This window comes from Haplochromis burtoni, unplaced genomic scaffold (genome assembly GCF_018398535.1).
Source record: "Haplochromis burtoni strain Fernald_Lab_line unplaced genomic scaffold, NCSU_Asbu1 Contig_109, whole genome shotgun sequence".
Lineage (NCBI taxonomy): Eukaryota > Metazoa > Chordata > Actinopteri > Cichliformes > Cichlidae > Haplochromis > Haplochromis burtoni.
Window position 1 is genome coordinate 948,979 of NW_024582470.1, and position 18,498 is coordinate 967,476.

The window sequence follows — 18,498 nt, forward strand, 5'->3', positions numbered from 1 at the left end:
AATAAAATGAAGACAAAGCTTTTGAAAATGTGTACTTTTAATTTCAGTTCCCTTGGGGTGGGGTAGGACTGTTCAGGTGTGAGTGAGGAATGAAGGCAAAATATCACATCAATCCATGACACCACTTCATTTATCATCATAAATATTTTGTCTGCAATCATCCATACAGTACAATACACCAGCTCAGCCTAGAAAACATTGATTGTACACAAATAAAACATCTCGTTTTATAAATCTTGATCTTTCTCGACAACAATCTAGAAGACTAGCGAGGCTGCTAGTAAAAGTTACTTCAAATGTTTTTCACTTTTCTCACAGTTGGTGTTTTTTCCCCAAACTTAGGGGAGGATTTACCACAGTGAAACAAAACCAAATCCTATTGCCATTCAGTCTGGTGTAAGGGTTAGGAATATCAAAAGGACAGCTTTTGGAAAAGAGGAGTCACATCTTGTTAATATTGCTTCGTGATGGTCAAACAGACCAGCCAGTGAAACTGCAGTTTTAGCCACGAGAAAGGCCAGGGTCATGCTGAACGACTTCTTTAGCCAAAACTCATAAAATTCAGGGGGGAAAAAAAACAAAAAAACAAAAGCCAAACAAACTTTAGAATTTCGCCATTTGCTTTTCTAAGCTGTCTTTACGAGTACACATTTAAAGTGAAATGTTGTGGATTTTGCTTCAGTCGTTTCCAAAATTGAAATCAACAGACGTAGTCCATGCGAGCTAGCGCGCAGAAGGCAAAGAGCACAACATCAGTGAGAGCGCACATATCTGCACCTATACTTTGCTGTCTGTCATGCAAATGCAGGGACAAGAAGCTAGAGAAGTCACCCATTAACTGATGGAGGTTTCGTGGAGCACTCCCATCTGTCACTAGTGGCTACCATGAGTTAAATGCAGCATGGTTAAACATTCACTACATTAGGTTCTCCCTTCAAGTTGACAGAGGTTTGCCACGTCACTTTCTAAATTTAGAGGTTGTTTTGAGTAGCTCAATTACAGATTTGGTTTGGTAAAGGAATTCATTTCAGCATGTCGTCTGCAAAATGTCTTAAACTGGATAATTTTGTGTACAACACGTTGAATTCAAAATATAATAAACGTGATACAGTGATGATTAAAAGTTCAACATGTGCTATATTTTAATTGTCAACGACTGATGATTGTTTATTACTATAACAATGTTTACATTAAGAAAACACAGATGGATCATTAGTGTTATTACATCCAACCCCAACCACTAATCACAAGAGGTTTAAATATTAGTATGAGTTATATCAGACAGCTACAGTAATCTTCAGTATGAAGAAAGGTAACTATAGACGAATGTGTTCTGCTTCAGGAGGACTGAATGATATGACCCAATAACATGCCCTTGTTAACGTTAAAAAGATCAAATAAAAATCAAAAATGCACATATTAATGTACCATGTGCAAATGTAAAAGAGAGTGAAATTTATTATTTCCGGTTAAGTGAATCCAGTCAAGTTTGCTTGAAATACCCATCTCTCACAGGGATGCTCCAGGCTTAACCAATGTAAACATATTAAGTCCTGTCATTCAACAAACAGGCCTCTCTCTTCTCTTTGGGAAAATAAAATAAAATTAGTAAAGACTTGAACCAGTATGACTTTGGAAAGCTGTGGAATCATCAACGATTGTTGCATATAAGATTCAAAGTCAAAGGATTTTCATGTTATGAGTAAAAATTACAGACCGAGCACTGCGGTGCTTGTAATCCAGAAGACCAGCACATATTGTCCCAAACAGCAGACCTTCCTTCACTTTAAACACGAGACATACAGTACAGCTGAACAGATGGAAAATAATTAAGAAAAAAAAGGAGATCAGATGCCAAATTAACCAAATGGCTAAACACAACATTGTGGGGGTTTTTTTTTTTAATGTGCTACAAACAATCACGTATGTATTTGAAAAATAAAACAGTACTTAAATTTGAAATGTACATTGATTTGATAGTTTGAAGATTCCAGTGAACAGTGTAAAAACCCTTTCATGTGTGGATGGAAATCCTTTTTTATGAACTTGTCTTTCTTCCTTCAGGCCATGCTTTCTTTTAACTGATCAGCTCATATATAAGGAGGCACACTAGGAGAGAGATAAGGTCTGGGAGTTTTGAAGTGATGTTTACTGATATCTCAGTGTGTGTGTGTGTGTGTGTGTGTGTGTGTGTGTGTGTGTGTGTGTGTGTGTGTGTGTGTGGTTTAAGTTAAGAACTGGGAGCACTTGAGGAATACAATGATGGCCATAAACATGACTAACAAGTTCACACAGCAAAAAAGTGTTGAGATAGATTGGGATTGAGTCAAGTATAAGAGAGGGAAGGGAACGGTTAAAGGATTTTCAGGGAACAAAGCACAAAGAGAGGTTAAAGTGAAAAAAAGGAAATTGGGAAAAGAGGCACTAAAAGCCCTCTGACTCTTCATGAAACTGGCCACTTGGTTTCCTGCTGCACTTAGCTCATTCACGACTAATACCCTGTTATTCATCCGTCCAAACATCCTGCCATGCATTCATCTTGAAACTTCATCCAACCAGTTATTTCTTTGTTTCTCTCTGTAGTGGTCCTCTGTTAAATTGGGGGTTTCAACAGGTAACAGGTGGAGTTGTTGGCTGAGAAGGAAGCTACAGGAGGTCCAGCGAGGGCCTCTCATTGCTCTTCTAACCAGGAGGGCTTGTCAGCCCCTGGGGGCTTCAACTTTACATTGAACTGCTTCAGCGTTTGCTCAAGCTGCTGCTGGTTGCCAGCAAAGTATGCTGATATGGCATTATGGAAGAGAAGGAGCTGCTTATGCATCACCTTCACCTGAAAGACACCAGAGAGTTAGGGATTTAGTCTGTGCACATCATGAATGACAGAACTTAAATTAAACCTGGATAAAGATGTTTTTTTTCATTCATAGTGACCTAATTATGCTTCTAACCTTATTCTCCTCCAGAAACTTGAGCTTAATGGCAACATCTGAGCGAAGACGTTCGTACTTGTCCTTTTGGACTTGGTACTGTTGCTGAGCAGCTTCTATACGGGCCATGGCTACAGCATCTCTTGGACCCATACTCAGTTCCTCAAGGTCTGACCGGTAGGCATCATACTCTAGTCTAAAAGTACACAAAAGGAGAGGAGATGATACATTGCAACAGTCTTGACAAAATAATGCTTTGTTTTAAAATTTCATCATAAATAAAATTAAAATAGAAGTTTTTAGCGAGGTCCTTGGAGATAAAGGATCAAACAAAATAACAGCTTCTCTTTCAGAGCTACAAATCAAAAAAGTTATTTCTCTCATCTGTCAGTTTCATATATAATATGCCAACTCTGCCCCTTAGCTGGTCATTCAGAAATATTTCCTAATGATTCGAATGATCTATTGACTCGAAGGTCTAACTGTTGGTCTGGTCACAGCTAATGGGCGATTTTGACACAACCATTAAATTAAGAGTTGCTGAGGGATGAGGTTTATTCAACCAGCCAACATGCAGTTTGCATCCAATCTTGCTTAAGCCAATTGTGTATTTCTTCACATTAATAAATGTAATAATTTATCTAGTTGAAAATATTACTGTTTACATTATATATTAAATAAAAGTTTAGATATTTTATATTAAACTATTTTAACAGATATTGGCCACTGGAGGGCAGTAGAAGCACACCGAATGCATCATTACTGACATTATTGCCATCTTTTAAGTGGATATAGTAAATTTGTTAGCAAGCAGCTTCAGATTTACGCAAAGAGCAGGTATGAAACACAATTATCCATTTAGAATAATGCTAAGGCCCCTGATTTAATTATGTACTCCATGTACTAACCTTGCATTTTCATACATCTTGATAGTCATCAGGGTGTCCTCCATGGTCTTGTTGACTAACGTATTGATGCTGGACACAAAGAAGTTAATGGCACCAAGTAAAGTCTCTCCGTTCTTACACAGCAACTTCTGAGTCTCTGCATTGTAACCGAATTCATCCTGTAAGCAACAAAAAAAAAAAAGTTTTTAAATGGCTAAAATAAACCTAATAATCATACTGGCATCAGTGTGGCTCACCAACAAAGCCACAAACAGTTAAAATACAAAGTGACATCTCACCCGAAGCTCGGGAGATTTCTGACTGAGGTCAGCAAAAGTGTCGCCAAGCGCATGCTGTGTCTGCACCATGTTGTAGAAATGGTTGGTCAGAGCTCTGGCCAGTCGTAGCACATTCTCGTATTTCCGTTTAGTGTCTCTCAGCACCTCAATCTGAGCCTCCAGCTCCAGGTCCACGGTCCGGGAACCCCGACCGAAACGCTCTGAGATCATTTGCTTTGTACACTATGACATGGTGGGAAGGAACAAAGAGACATTAGTTACACAAAAATAAATTTAAATTTGAAAAATTACCATTTTACAATAACGCTATTCGCTAATCACAGTTTTACTCAGTCAATATAACAAAATCTCAGATACCTTGTAAGTATTCAGACCCCATTTCTTCACTGTTTCTAGCTTTTCCACAGCCACACCGCGGGTCGTTTCCTCTGCCGTCATTGATGAGCTGCTGCTGCTGTGGTGCATGTTGGAACCTGAGGTGGAACACCCAAATATAGTAACACAAACACATGAACACAAGCAAAACCTTCTTGGACAGCAAAATTACCCCATACAAAATCAGATGAAACTGGATTTTTTAACCACTGAAAGTGTCCAGGATCTAAGAAAGTTTAGACTGAGGATTGTTTAACATCTGTTATTCTGTAAGCCATGGCCAACCCTTAAACATAAATCAGAGCGCGTTAATGAGTGACTACAGAGCAGGAAAATACTAAAACTAAACTGGATAGAAATACTGGCAGAACAGAAAAACAAGATTTTTTTGGAAGACACCAAATCCTTTTTATGAAGCTGATTAAAGAAATACTGCAATATTCACACTGTTATATTGGCAATCTAATTAATCAACGTAGAGGCTGCGAACATCATTTTTCCCTCCTCAGTACCTTGATTGGACAGATGGCAGGACTGCTACTTTGCCTGGCCTTCATACGCAGCTCTATGACGTTAAATGGGTGTTTGGACGACAGAATGATTTTCAGTGAGCATTCATTATGGTAAGGAGTGGGAGTGGAATTTACATGTTTTTACTAATTAAGGGAATATTTTGGGTAATTTGATATTTATGTTTTAAACAGTCGTTAACAGTTGAAAAATGTCAAAAGTAGAATAATAACGAGGTACGAGGAAGATGTGGGAAAATGCAGGGAGATGCAAACAAGACCACAAGATAAACAAAGGGAGAAAGGGATAAGAATCATGCATGTAGGAGGGAATTGCAAAAAGAAGGTGGAGCACAAAAATAGAAAAGTACAAAGATGAAAAGGCAACATTAAGTACATGACAGTCAGTGAACAATGCAGAGAAATGAGCAATGATCACCAGAGTTTGAATTGCAGTCACACTAACTGCTAGGATACTGTGTGTGGAGCGGACTGGTTAAAGCTTTTACTAAATAACAGCAGATGGGAAAAACTAACAGAATGTAAAATGTAAAAAGCTCAAGCCAAGGGAGCTCACTCTCGGGGCAGTATTTACTTTCATGGGAATAGGGTTGTAGTTTGTGTATATTCATTTTGTTTTCTTTGGTCTTTTAAAACATACTTTAAGATGTTCATAGTACAGTAAGATTCATATTAGTGTAGCATGACAGATGTTTGCATGGATTATGGTAAATGGTAAATGGCCTGTATTTATATAGCGCTTTACTAGTCCCTAAGGACCCCAAAGCGCTTTAAATATCCAGTCATCCACCCATTCACACACACATTCACACACTGGTGATGGCAAGCTACATTGTAGCCACAGCCACCCTGGGGCGCACTGACAGAGGCGAGGCTGCCGGACACTGGCGCCACCGGGCCCTCTGACCACCACCAGTAGGCAACGGGTGAAGTGTCTTGCCCAAGGACACAACGACCGAGACTGTCCAAGCCAGGGCTCGAACCGGCAACCTTCCGATTACAAGGCGAACTCCCAACTCTTGAGCCACAATCGCCCACACACATCAGTATAATTTCCTAAACATTCCCAATATAAACAGATTAGGATAACGCATTTTAAGAAAGTTTTACCTTATTTGACCTTAGAGAAGAGGTCAGAAGTCTATAGTACCGTGACACTTACAATCCCCATATATCATTCATTATATGTTTAAAGGCAAATAATGGAAGTAAGAAAAATAATTTTAATACGTATTATTATATTATTATCACTTCAGATCAATCTTTTGACCTTGAAGGAAAGGTCAGAGGTCAAATGTGACATGATACTTAGTGTTGACAATACACAAGATACTTGTAAGAATAATAGTTTCTAAATTATAACTTGTTTTGATCAATAAATTATTAAGATGACCTTGTAGACCTTGATGGATGCAAGTCAAATTTTATTGTATTATTAACACGACCCCCTTCTACACCCACGCAGAGTTTTATCAGAATTCATTTAAAACTTTTCAAGCTACTTGGACAAAGAATGGCACACACACTACAAAAAAAACAACCTCCTTGAGTGAGTTAATAAGCATGAAGATGGATTTGGTTCAGTGGGTGCACACCCACACCTTACAAGAGAAACCAACCCAAAACCTACAAATGAGAAAGAAATACTGTTATAGAAAAAGCCACAAGGTGTCTACAAAAAGAGCAGCAGGCAGAGGTAAGTGCAATGCCCTTGTTTCCACTGAAAAAGAGGAAAAACTGGTGAAAAAAGGGCAGACAAGTCAATTCCCAGTCACCTAAAAAAAAAAAAGAAAGAAAAGGACACTCTACACAGAGCATATTTCCAAAATGAGCTATCAAAATGCACTTGAGATCTTCTTTAATCACCTTACTTTACCCTAACTAACCTTGTCAATGGCATTTAGAGATGTAACTGTAAAAACAATGCGAAATGTAAAAAAGAAATAGTATTTTGGAAATAAGCTCTCTATTATTAACAACAATAAGGTTAAGGCACCTAATCCTGTAACTGGGATCCTTTTGTTAAACTCAGCATTGTAGTGCACAGCAGGGCCTGTGAGAGAGGGAGGGATAAAGAATTATTTTATTAAATAAAGTTTTAACTATTTCCATCTAAAACTTTCTTTATATGCACCATCATTTGAAACAACAACAACCTCTGCTCCTCTTATTGCAAAACAAATTCTTAAAAATCTTTTTAAGGTTGATAAAGGACAGATAAGCCAGCTTCAGTAATATCTATGATCACCATTATCAGATACATAAAAACAACATCATCATGGATTAAGTCATTTCTTTTAATGGTTCTTTAGTTGCCAAAGGAACAAAAAATATATATATATACTATTTTCACAAAAGTACAAACAGTGTGGCTATTGCACGGCCTTGGTGATATTTCCGTTTCAGTGTAGAGACCGAGTTTTCATGCTGAAGCCCTCTGCACCATCACCTTACCGCTTAAAAAACAAAAATAAATCATGGACTGCTTCCCCCCCCCTCCTCAGCCATATGTGATGGTAAATGACTCTTGCTATCAAGGCTACCGTTTGTTTTCAAACAGGTTTAGCTGCATTTTAAGAACATGTTTTACGATGCACAGCACTTCCAGTAGAAGCATCACCGTATGGAAAAATGTGCTTTCATAAAATCAGTATTAGAAATGCACAGCTACACCACCCAAACCCTGTTATCAGTGTTGTAGACTGCAACCAGTCCATCAGTGAATAATGACATTTACTGATGGCGGTTGCCAGTGTTTGTCATTTGGGTGCCATCAGTTGTGTGCTGGTAAAATGTTATTTAACTATAATGAATCTTTCTTTGTTTTGCTGGCACAAAAAGAGGTGATACAAAGCAAAAAGACAACAGTAAGTAACAACAGGCACTACCTTTTAAAGCACAGTCAGTAGGTAATAATACATTAATTGCAGCATGATCTTGTGGGTAGTCAGAGACAGTACAGAGCCTGAAAAAAACATCACAAATGAGTAATGGGAACAAAGGGTGAAGTAGCACTACCTTTGATTGAACTGGTGGGGATAATGCCCTCTGCTGTTCCTCCATAGCCCCCAGATACAATGCTAGTCTCGTTGAGATTGGGACCTGATACCATCACCTGCTGCAGGTCCTGCAAAATGTAATGTTAACAAAAAAAAAAGAAAAAAGAAAAAGGATGGGCGGGATAAAAAGATGGGTTGGGGAAGGAATATACAGAAAGGAGATTGTGACTTGAGAGCCAAATTAAGATAACATAGGCTAAAGCCTCAGTCAAAAGGTTATCCACTGACAGTGAGACAAACACCACGTGAGGAATGTTAGGAAGCAAAATGGAAAAACTGTATGAAAGTGTTAAAAAAAAAACAGAAAACACATGACTAACATGTCCGTCAATAATTAATCCAAGTGATCTGAATCTCCTGCAAACTTGAACTTCTATACACAGCTGTAATAAACTCAGAGTTTAATCCAGACAGTGACTTCAGTGATCTATGGAAAAGCACAAATAAGTAATTTTCTACTTATAATCGCCATCAGAGGCTTCTTTGAAGTTTTGGCTCACGAGCAGAGTTGGGTTATGAGCCACTCTCTCCCTCGGGTTTTGTTTAAGCTGCGGTTCTCTTTTGTTTGACTTCCTGCTGAAGTATCAGCAATTTAAAAAATATGTAGGATTATAAGGAAGGAAAATCGAGAAAAAAAAAGGAGCCTAAGAACTTAAAAAAAGACTGAAAATGTGTTCATGTCTGCAGGAAGGCCTCTTTTTCATACATTAAGTAATTTAACTATGAGTTAAATCATCTAAAAACTTAAAGGATGTAACAAATGGACATCTGATAAGTTGCTAAACATTTGCCTCATTTAGTTTAGATAAACAGAGTTACTTAATGGAAGTCTGTTTTTTCTGTTATTTCTGACCATTGAGAAAAAAAAAAAAAAAAAAGAACAAAGGAGCCCACATTTTCAAATGCTCATGCTTAGACTACACAGTATGTGATAAGGAAATTACAGAATAACGCCCTGCAAGGGAAATGGCTATTTCCGCTTTGTAAACAAACACATAACATATGCGATACAACCTTAGAGTCAGAAAAAAAATTACAACTGCTTTGATTTGACCCATCTTTAATGTCCTGAAAGCTTTGCTTCAGGGCATTATCTGGTTTTTAAGACTCATCTTGTAGTCAGACCTGCAGAATTAAATATTTCTTTTTTTTTTTTGTAATAAACACCGACTTACACATCAAAACAAGTAAAGCAAAATCACATCAACAACACAGCATTAGTATGACAATAAAGACCATTAGTATAAAACAGAACAATCTTGTTTTGTTAACCATCACCCACTAAAAATTTAGGCATCTCACACACTCACACACACACACACTCTATCTGGGCTACCTTAGGCAACCGAAAACGACACACACTAGACATCTTTGCATCTAATAATCAAATGGAGCATAACATCTCAAATTGACGGATATCCCACGAAACATGTCAGTCATTGGAGACTTTTTCTAGCTACAGTTAGTAGGAGTAAGTTTACCAGGCAAGCTGCACAGTGGTTTGAATTAAAGATCAAATATCTGACATTTTGTGAAACAAACCAGTGCAGCGATGCAAGGCAATTTAATTCCCCTTGAAGTCAAACCACTGAGCAGTACTACACACCATACTACAACATACACGCAAATGCACAAATGGCCTGCTCACCCTGGTGCCTCTGGAGCTCCCTACCTTCTCATCTAAGCTCCACTGCAGCTTTGCAGCCTGCACAGAGATGGAGGAGGGGGAGTGGGGAGTGGGGGGGTTGACAAACACAACAAGAACAACAACAGAAAAAGAAACAAACAGAAAAGGAGACAAAAGGGAAAAAATCCATGACTGAAATATGAAACAAGATAGGAGGATGCAAACGAAATCTCAGAAAAACCATTGCAATGTCCACAGACAGCAGTGATGCAGGATGGAGAGCAGTGATGACTTATATCACAGCTTGTCAGGTTGCATCATTAGACTAGATTATGTGATAATTTCAAGAGTCTAGTCTACATGGTGAACATGTTTGCATTCGATCTCCAATGTGATGCCATAGGTGCTTATAATATTAACTGTCACTGTCTGGAAAAAAGAAAATACAGACTAACACAACACTGTAAAAATTAAGCTATTCATACAAGACGTGGACATTAAAAGTGACAACATTAAGGGAAGGGAAAAATATTAAAAGGGACTGAATGTAGACACAAAAATAAATCCATACAAGCAAAGTTTTAGTGCCCCAACTCCAGATTTCACAACTCTGACAAGTGGAAAAAAATTCCCCAACAATACTTTAACTGAAACAAACGTGCCAAAATAATGTTTTACCTTCAAGCCAAACAGAGTTCAATATAATAATAGTTGCCAGTCTAGACCATCCCGCAAAGGCTGACCAATTGGTTTAGCCAACCTGTGTTAGTAGTTCATAAAACCTCTTATCTTTAATAAGCATAACAGTGATCAGTGGCCACATAGCCTCAACTGTCTAGTCAAGGCAATGTCCCGTTTTCTATGGAAACATCTGCTTTACCTCTGGCCCAAACTGGAAAAAGATGCCAGGCAGGTAAAGAGCACCTGTAGCTCCACGTGGCTGCTTGAATTAGCAGGACTTCCTATATTCTGAACACCATTTAAAAACTAAACACAATTTGAATTTGACTTGACAGGTAAAGTCAACATTTTCTTGTTTTTCTACTGTTCTAAACAAAATTTTTAATGGCTTAAAAAAACAAAACAAAAACAAACAAACATACAATTAAATACAAAGACCTTTAAAAAAAAGGGGGGGGCATTATATCTACGCAAATACATTTTAACCAAAAGTCTGTTTTAGCTATGCTTTATCATCATTCAGTCATTGTAACTCTTCCTTACAGCTCTGCCTTGTGTTATGACATCTGTTTAATGTGGGAGAAAGCTGACGCAAACGCCGATCCCTCCCTCGACACTTTGTTTGTACAGGTTCAATTCCTTTGCAGCCAAACTACCACAAGTCAAGCCAAAGCATGAAAAGATATAACTTTACAACTACCCACGGGATATTTATATAAATAAAGATTTATTTGCACAAGTAACCACCTGTGAGAAACTGTGTATGATGGTACAAGCATCTTAAAATGCTGTTATCTGAAGAGACACCAGAGAGCCTTTGCTGCCAAGACGTTGTTGGCAGTCAGTGATGTCTCTGTCACGTCAAGCTGCCAGTCACCATCCTTTTTCTGTCATGCACATGATGTTGCAACATCTGAAACTGGACCTGCTTTTTCTTTACCTGCCAGTCTTCATCCCATGTGAGAAATAACAGACTTGTGCAGCTTTAAATCAAGTGCTGCACAGCAGATATCAATCTGATTTCACAGGGCTTTCAACCAAGGACAAAGCATCGCCAGTTTCAGATTAATTGCAGAGTTGCTATGACAACTGGTTAATATCCAATACAAAACAGTGCAGCCGAACACTTCTCATACATAAACATATTAAACTGAGGTAGTCACACCAAATGGTTGAACACACGCAACACACTGTAAGCTTTCCGAGAAGGAAGGTTGTTCTTTTACTACGTGTGAGCTGAGCACATAGTTTGGTAAGCAAATACCCTAATGCAGTTCCCTGCCAGTGTTTCCGGCAGGATCTTCAGTCTGTTTGCCCAACAAGGTGTGCCTTGAGATGGAAGACAGCTAACAAACTGTTCCCAATATCTCTCAGAGAATCCACTACTACTTTACTTAATCCAAATCTCATATTGTCTTGTCCATTTAAAGCGTTTTCCCCTCCCCCATTCTGAAGCAGTTCTCACCTGGGGAAAAATGTGTGAGAATCCAACACTTGAGATCAATATAGACATATATTGCATCAGAGATTGATTGATTGATATATATTTATATATATCCCTTTATATGTTAGTGGGAACATCTGTTCTCAGGGAAACAGCTGGTCTCCAACACCTGATTTCCCCATGGAAGCTCTTTCCACAGTTCTTGGTATGCAAGCTACATAACACAAGGCTTTGTGATATTGTGTAGTTGGCAACGCGTCAAACAACAGATAAACCTGTGCAGAAAACTAACTTCATTTAAAATTACTGTAAGATCTGGATCCTGCCTGTGAGTGACCATTCAGTGAATTAAGTCAAATAAAGGAAAAAGGTAAATAAACAGTAGGTCACTAGTTCGTATACTAAAGCACTCAAGGCTCACAGTTGTTAATAATAACAACATTATCTAAACTGTACTGTCCATACAGCTTGTACTTATTCACACTTTGCTGTGAATGGTGTGAAAGGAACAAGCATACCAGGCTAATCTTGTAGCAGCTAAGAAAAACATCCACTATGTCAAATTCAAACTTCAAACTCAAAAAAGTACCCATTTTTAATATTACTGAGCCAACCACCATTAACAACACATAATCAAACCTGATGTAATCAAAAGGCTAAAGTATCTAGGTTCAATTTTCCCTACAGGCTCTAATTTGAAAGATACACCACTGGTTGAAACATCGATGCTTTTCCTTTGTTTCATTCTTTTGGATAAAAATTGAAGCACAAAATAATGTGAGCGCCTGGCAAAAGACAGAAAAGTCCTTTTAGATTTATAATACACCATAAACTGTTTACAAAGAAATACAAACACAAAAAAAGATAATTAATGTATTCTTTACAACAAATAAAAAGATAAACAGCTCCGTTTCATGCGTACTCTGTTGGCAGCTATCTGACTTGAAAATACAAATTAGGTTTTGCTGACAGTTTGTTGTTTCACAAAAAACCAAAAAGGGTTTTTCTACAAGTGTTACACACAAGAGACTGAACTGATACGGCAGCCCGACCTACCTGTTCAAGGCTGTCGTCTTCTGTTAGTGTCCCTGTGTCACCGTTACTGTTGATAGGAATCTCCATTGTGGCAGCTTTATTCATAATGCTGTCTGTCATAATGCACTACACCTGTGAGAGAGAGAAAGAGAGAGCGAGACAAAGTGTGTAAACTAAAAAGCTACCACGTGTAAATAAATTAAAAGTGGCAGAGATAGAAAAACTGTGCCGCTTTGAAGGGAAGAGACCAAAAGAGCTTAGTCTAAACAGCCCAACCATTAAGCAGATGGGATTATAATTACCACAAACAAGCGAGGAGGTGGTTTTCAAAGAGCAAGGCTACCGCTCGGGATAAAAACAACACACCTATGAAAGACCCCCCTACTACACACAGATGCAGACAGTACAATGAGCCGCTTCGGTTAAGTGGCCACTCTGTTCTAAAGCACAATTGCACGACTCTGTGTGACCAGCATCCACTCCCTAAAAACCCAAAGTGAAGGGAAACAGCAAAATGTTTACATCACAACGCTCCAGTCATTTTAATGGCTCAAACTGATGCAGCCTGCCACACATTCATTTAAAACCCAAAAAGATAAACATGCAGTAATATGGACATCATATTTGACAGTAATAATAAATTAACTAATGAGGGCCACAGTTCAGTTTAATGCACAAAGCTAAATGCTAAAGCTAATGCCTATAATAATGACATTTTTCCACAAAAACTTTTCCAGATATAACCTGATGGAGCTGTATTGGCAAACACACGTGCCCAAATCAGTCAAGCAGGGTATTCAATTGTCTTTAACCTGTTTAATAGGCTAATCTGACTGAGACCATATAAGAACAAAGCAGGTAATTGTCCAAACAATACACAGTGAGTGAGCGAGTGTCACATGTCCACCTTCAGGCATGCTATACCCAGGCACCACATGTAGCCAAAACCAAATTCAAGTAGCATCTGATACACCAAATTTCTTACTGTTTGCTACATGTGTGCAACTTTGGACAATGCCCAGACCTAATTCTCCCAGCACTTTCAGAGGTTTACCTGTGAAGTCAGCGATTGAGTTCATATTAGACAGTGAAAATGGAAATCAAACTTGTATCAGTAGGGCTTTTTTCAGACACTACATAAGCAAAAGGTTTGAGAAACACAGCCTCACTGAATTCAAATTCTTTCCATCTAGTTGCTAAGGCGTATAAAAATCAAGCTATGCAGACTGCCTTTACAAATATTAGTGAAACAATAGGCCACTCTAAAAAGTTCACTAAATTTAAGTATGGTACTGTAATAGTATAACACTGTTAAAGCCAGTTTTATTATTACTGCAAAGTGGAAGTATTTGAGAGCCACATCAATTCATCCAAAAAGTGGTATTCCATGGAAAGTTAGAGAGCATGGTTGGCGAGTGCTGAGGCGCTGAGAATGTAAACGTCACCAACACTCTCCCGACTCAACAACTGCACAGTTTCAAACCTCCACTGACATTAACATCAGCACAAAGAAACTGTATAAAAGGGGCTTAATGGCATTAGGTTTCCATGACCGAACAGCTCCTCTGGGTGTAGTATACAATACAAAAATACATACAAAAACTGCATTTTGGAAGCCTTTTTCAAAAACACTGTTTCTACAATGTATACTGACGAGATAATTAGAATTCCCCCCAACAAAACAACAACAAAAAAAACAAACAAACAAACTTGCTCTAATGTTGATAAATTTCTGAAGACAAGAAAAAAAGGCAGGTTGATAATTATGGATGTGTGGGTGATTTTTGGTATATATTGTTAATTCTTAATGTGAAAAGATCTTAGAACTGGAGTTTCGAAGCCAATTACTCCGTTTAACACATGACCCCACTTGGTATACAAAGCTGAGTCCCTCACCTAGTTTCCAATGCCACTGTAATATATTCTTCTTATTATGACAGCATTTGAATGTGACAAACTTGAGAGCAGAAGAGTGTGCGCAAGGCTTTTGAGGCGGCTCAGTCCCTGGCTTTGGGGAACTAAAATAACTTTTAAGAGAGTCTAGCAGGTAACAAATGAATGCACTGATGAAGCAGAGCTTCACTGTCTAACCCAAGTTAATGAAAAGGTCATAAGAAATATCAGTAACTTCTCTACAAATTCTGTGATCAATTTGTGTTACTTTGGTAACTTAAACAGTCTTTGAGTCCTTGTGAACTATGCTATTAACTAGCAGACTAAAACTTCAGCTGCTGTATGTTGCAGGGTTTTGGTAGATCCTTCCTGGTATTAATGTCCTATTGTTTGAAGGCAGGTATAGTACACGTAGTCCATGTTTACATTAGCTAAAGCCTCTCCTGAGGAGCTTTTCCATTTGTGAATGCACACTTGGCCATGCCATCTCTGTTGACTTACGACATTACAATAGATGTAGAAAACGTGTTTCTCTTGTTCAACAGCACCCATGGCAATAAAGACAGCTTACTGCAGCTGTACTGTGGGTCGGATAGTTTAACAATTCTTCAGTTACTGTTCAGTAGGTTTTGTCTCTCAATCAAGTGACCTAGACAGGCTAAATAAATACCAAACGGCACATTATTTCATATATTCGTCTCATTAATTATTCGTAATTAGCAGCTTCGAAAATAGCATCAGAGGCAAACGCTATTAATAAACACTGACGTACAATAAGTCGACGGATGCAAGTAACTTTAAATCAATGGCAAATTTAAGAGTTCGTAATGCTTAAAAAAAAATATTAAGGCAAATACTGCAGAACAGGCTGGAGCTGTACTGAAACCCGGATGCAGTAGTAAATACGAGCCTAACAGGTGCGCCAGCGCAGGTGTACAGTTTTCTCAGGTAACGCTATATTCAGGTCGCCGGTGAGTTCGGGCGAACAACGCAGTGATGGAGGGCCCATTTGACAAAAAATCTGCTGAACTAAGGCAGAAATGCATTTTTGTGTGAAAAGAAGGCCCGCTTCCAGTTCACATATGCAGCTGTTGAGAAAAAGCTGGAGAAATGGTAAACAAATCTGCAAGCTCAACGTGCAAAGCCTGGTTCAGAGACGCAGAAATTAAAATAAATTAATAAATAAATAAACAATATATGACAGAACGCAGACAGAAAGGCAATGTGGCAGTTCTCAAACAGCTTGACTTACGGTCTGCTTGGTCCCGTCGTAAAAACAGAGCTGCTCGGAAAGCTAACGCGTAAGCTAATAGCAGGCTAGCGGCAGTGCATCCCAGCTCACGCGCGGCTCGGAGGAGGCTGCTGTGTCCGTGCTCAGTCCGTGGGCAACGACACAATACTCTTCTTTAAGGATGTTTCAGTGACATTGCGAGAAAAAGTCTGGTTCTTACTGCTCTTGTCTTTGAGCTTTTTTCCCCCAATATCTTCTGTTTAATGAAGCCAGAGGGGGAACGTTTTACGGATCTGACGACACCATGGATTTCATTTCGCAGACGCACTGCGAGCCAAAGATCGTCTACAAACAGGCGGGTCACTCGTTACAAATGGCGCTTTCCCGGCTTACTGCCACAATAAAATTATTATAATACATTTAAAACATGTATATATGTTTCGAAATAATTATATAAATACCTGCTTTTTTTTATATGAAAACATCATATACACGAAATGAGTTGCCTTCACATATTTGTTTCATGTACTGAGAAATAAATGTTACAACTGAAAGCACACTAATTAACAAATGACTACAAAGTATGATAATTAATTACTTTGGTTGATCATGAGTGTCCATTAGTTTAAAACTGAGTTGATAAACTGATTTTTTTTAAAAAAAAAAAAAAATTTAAAGAAAGAAAAATGAAAACGCCACTGGATAAGTCCTACTCTGAATCCTACAGGAAATTCGAACTGAGTGAGACTTCTTAGTTTTTTGTGTCTTCGCCCTCAATACGGCCCATCTTTGGGAGCATCTTGACAGGGCGTTCCATATACGTGAACGTGTCAGAAAACTCTTGGTTGCTGAACATTAAACTCATGTAGGTGTTTGTTCTGTGACCTCATAGATGTTTGTTCTTTTAACTGCCCCAAGAAAAGCGTATGACCCCTGTGAATGGAAATGTGGGGCAGGTTTCTTTAGTCTAAGAAACCCTGCCCCGCTGTGGCTGCAATGCAGTAATGTACAAAAGTCTTGACTCTCCCCTCATTTCTTTGTATTTTCAATGAACCAGACTTTCTTGCATTTTATAAGTGATCTTGAGCGGTAGTTCTCCAGCTTTTCTGCAGGTCTTTCAAAGTTTTTCTATGGACATTGGCTGCTTTTTCATTTATTTTCAGTCCAGTCCTTTTACCTGAACATTTTTGCACCATCCAGGTGATTTACAAAAAGCTATTACCTGAAAATATGGCATGTCTTGGCATAATGTCCTTAAAAATTGAGAAAACTGGACAATTGGCAGACTAGAGAAGAAGTGACAGGACTAAAAACCTAAATAAAATGTACAGTAAATGAACAGTATCAGAAAGTCACACCCTTAAAAATTATGAGAGGAAAGAGGACCTGAAACAGAACCTGGGGGATGCATCTGGCCCATCAGTTGATCCATCTAAAGTTTGTTGAAGTCTCATCAATGGAAGGGTGGGTGTCAGGAAGCTATTCTGAAGGAAGAGAAAAGGCATGTCTGTCAAATTGTATATGAATTGGACAGCCACTAATCTAAGACAGCAGTTTTTACAGCCATCTGACTATGGAGGCTGTGACATGGTTTAGGGCTGCATTTGATCCTGTAGTATTGGAGATCTTGTCAAAACTGAAGAATTATGAATGCAGAAAGTGTCGTCAGGTTTTGCTCTACCATGCAATACCATATTAAAGCATCTGATTGTCAACAGCTTCATTTTTCAGTATGACAATGATCCCAAACACACTGACAATCAGTCGTGTATTAGGCTCCCCAGAGCCAAGACCTCTTAATGTCGAAGCAGTGTGAAATAATGTTGACAGAGAACAGAATGAAATGCAACCAACATCCAAATAAGAGCTTTGAATGTCCTTCAAAAAACCTGCTTACCTATTCATGAAGACTACTAATAGAAACGACAAGAAAGCTTGGCTAAGAGAGTTCAGGCTGTGCTGAGGAATAAAGGTGGTCATGCCAGCATTTGACTTTCAAGTTTGTTAGAATTGTTCCGCCTCTGTTTTTCCCCTTGTGTAATCATGTATGAAATACTCTACATGTTTCGATAAATTGCTGCATTCTTATTTTTCTAGGAAGATATAAAGACTTGAAGGGTAGCTCAAGACTTTTGCACAACACTTTACTCAATTGTAAAATGAAAAAAGGGTTTTCCACACTACAGTCAGTTTAATGGAAATATGCAAAAACAACAACAACATGTTCTACACACTTTAGCATACATCATTATTACTGTACACTGACATTATAGCTTATAAGTGATTTTTAAAGAAGCCAGAGTCCAGAAAGATTTAAACCTGGGTCCTTCTTACTGTAAGACAACAGTGCTAGCCACCGCTTCAAAAATTGGGTTATTTTACACAGGATCACAGCTGTTTTGGAGATGGGTTATCTGTGGTTTCTTTCATTGGTCTTTAATTTCACAGATCTTTATAATAATAATAATAATAATAATAATAATAATAATAATAATAATAATAATAATAATAAT

The 18,498-nt window shown here is 38.3% G+C and overlaps 1 protein-coding gene across 5 annotated transcripts; it reads right to left on the minus strand.

Moving 5' to 3' along the window:
- Window positions 1-20: 20 nt before the first annotated feature.
- arfip2b (ADP-ribosylation factor interacting protein 2b) lies at window positions 21-16,322 on the minus strand. 5 transcript variants are annotated; one of them, XM_005928059.3, is made up of 10 exons: window positions 16,007-16,322; window positions 12,883-12,993; window positions 9,747-9,779; window positions 8,034-8,142; window positions 7,012-7,068; window positions 4,468-4,583; window positions 4,111-4,332; window positions 3,833-3,990; window positions 2,946-3,120; window positions 21-2,827 (listed from the first exon to the last, which is right to left on the minus strand). In XM_005928059.3, the coding sequence occupies exons 2-10, from the start codon at window positions 12,979-12,981 to the stop codon at window positions 2,672-2,674; spliced, it is 1,125 nt and encodes a 374-aa protein (XP_005928121.1). In that variant the 5' UTR covers window positions 12,982-12,993; window positions 16,007-16,322; the 3' UTR covers window positions 21-2,671. The 5 variants fall into 5 exon arrangements, with proteins under 5 accessions (XP_005928121.1, XP_005928120.1, XP_005928123.1 ...); XM_005928058.3 differs by having other exon boundaries at window positions 9,723-9,779; window positions 16,007-16,321; XM_005928061.3 differs by lacking the exon at window positions 9,747-9,779.
- Window positions 16,323-18,498: the final 2,176 nt, after the last annotated feature.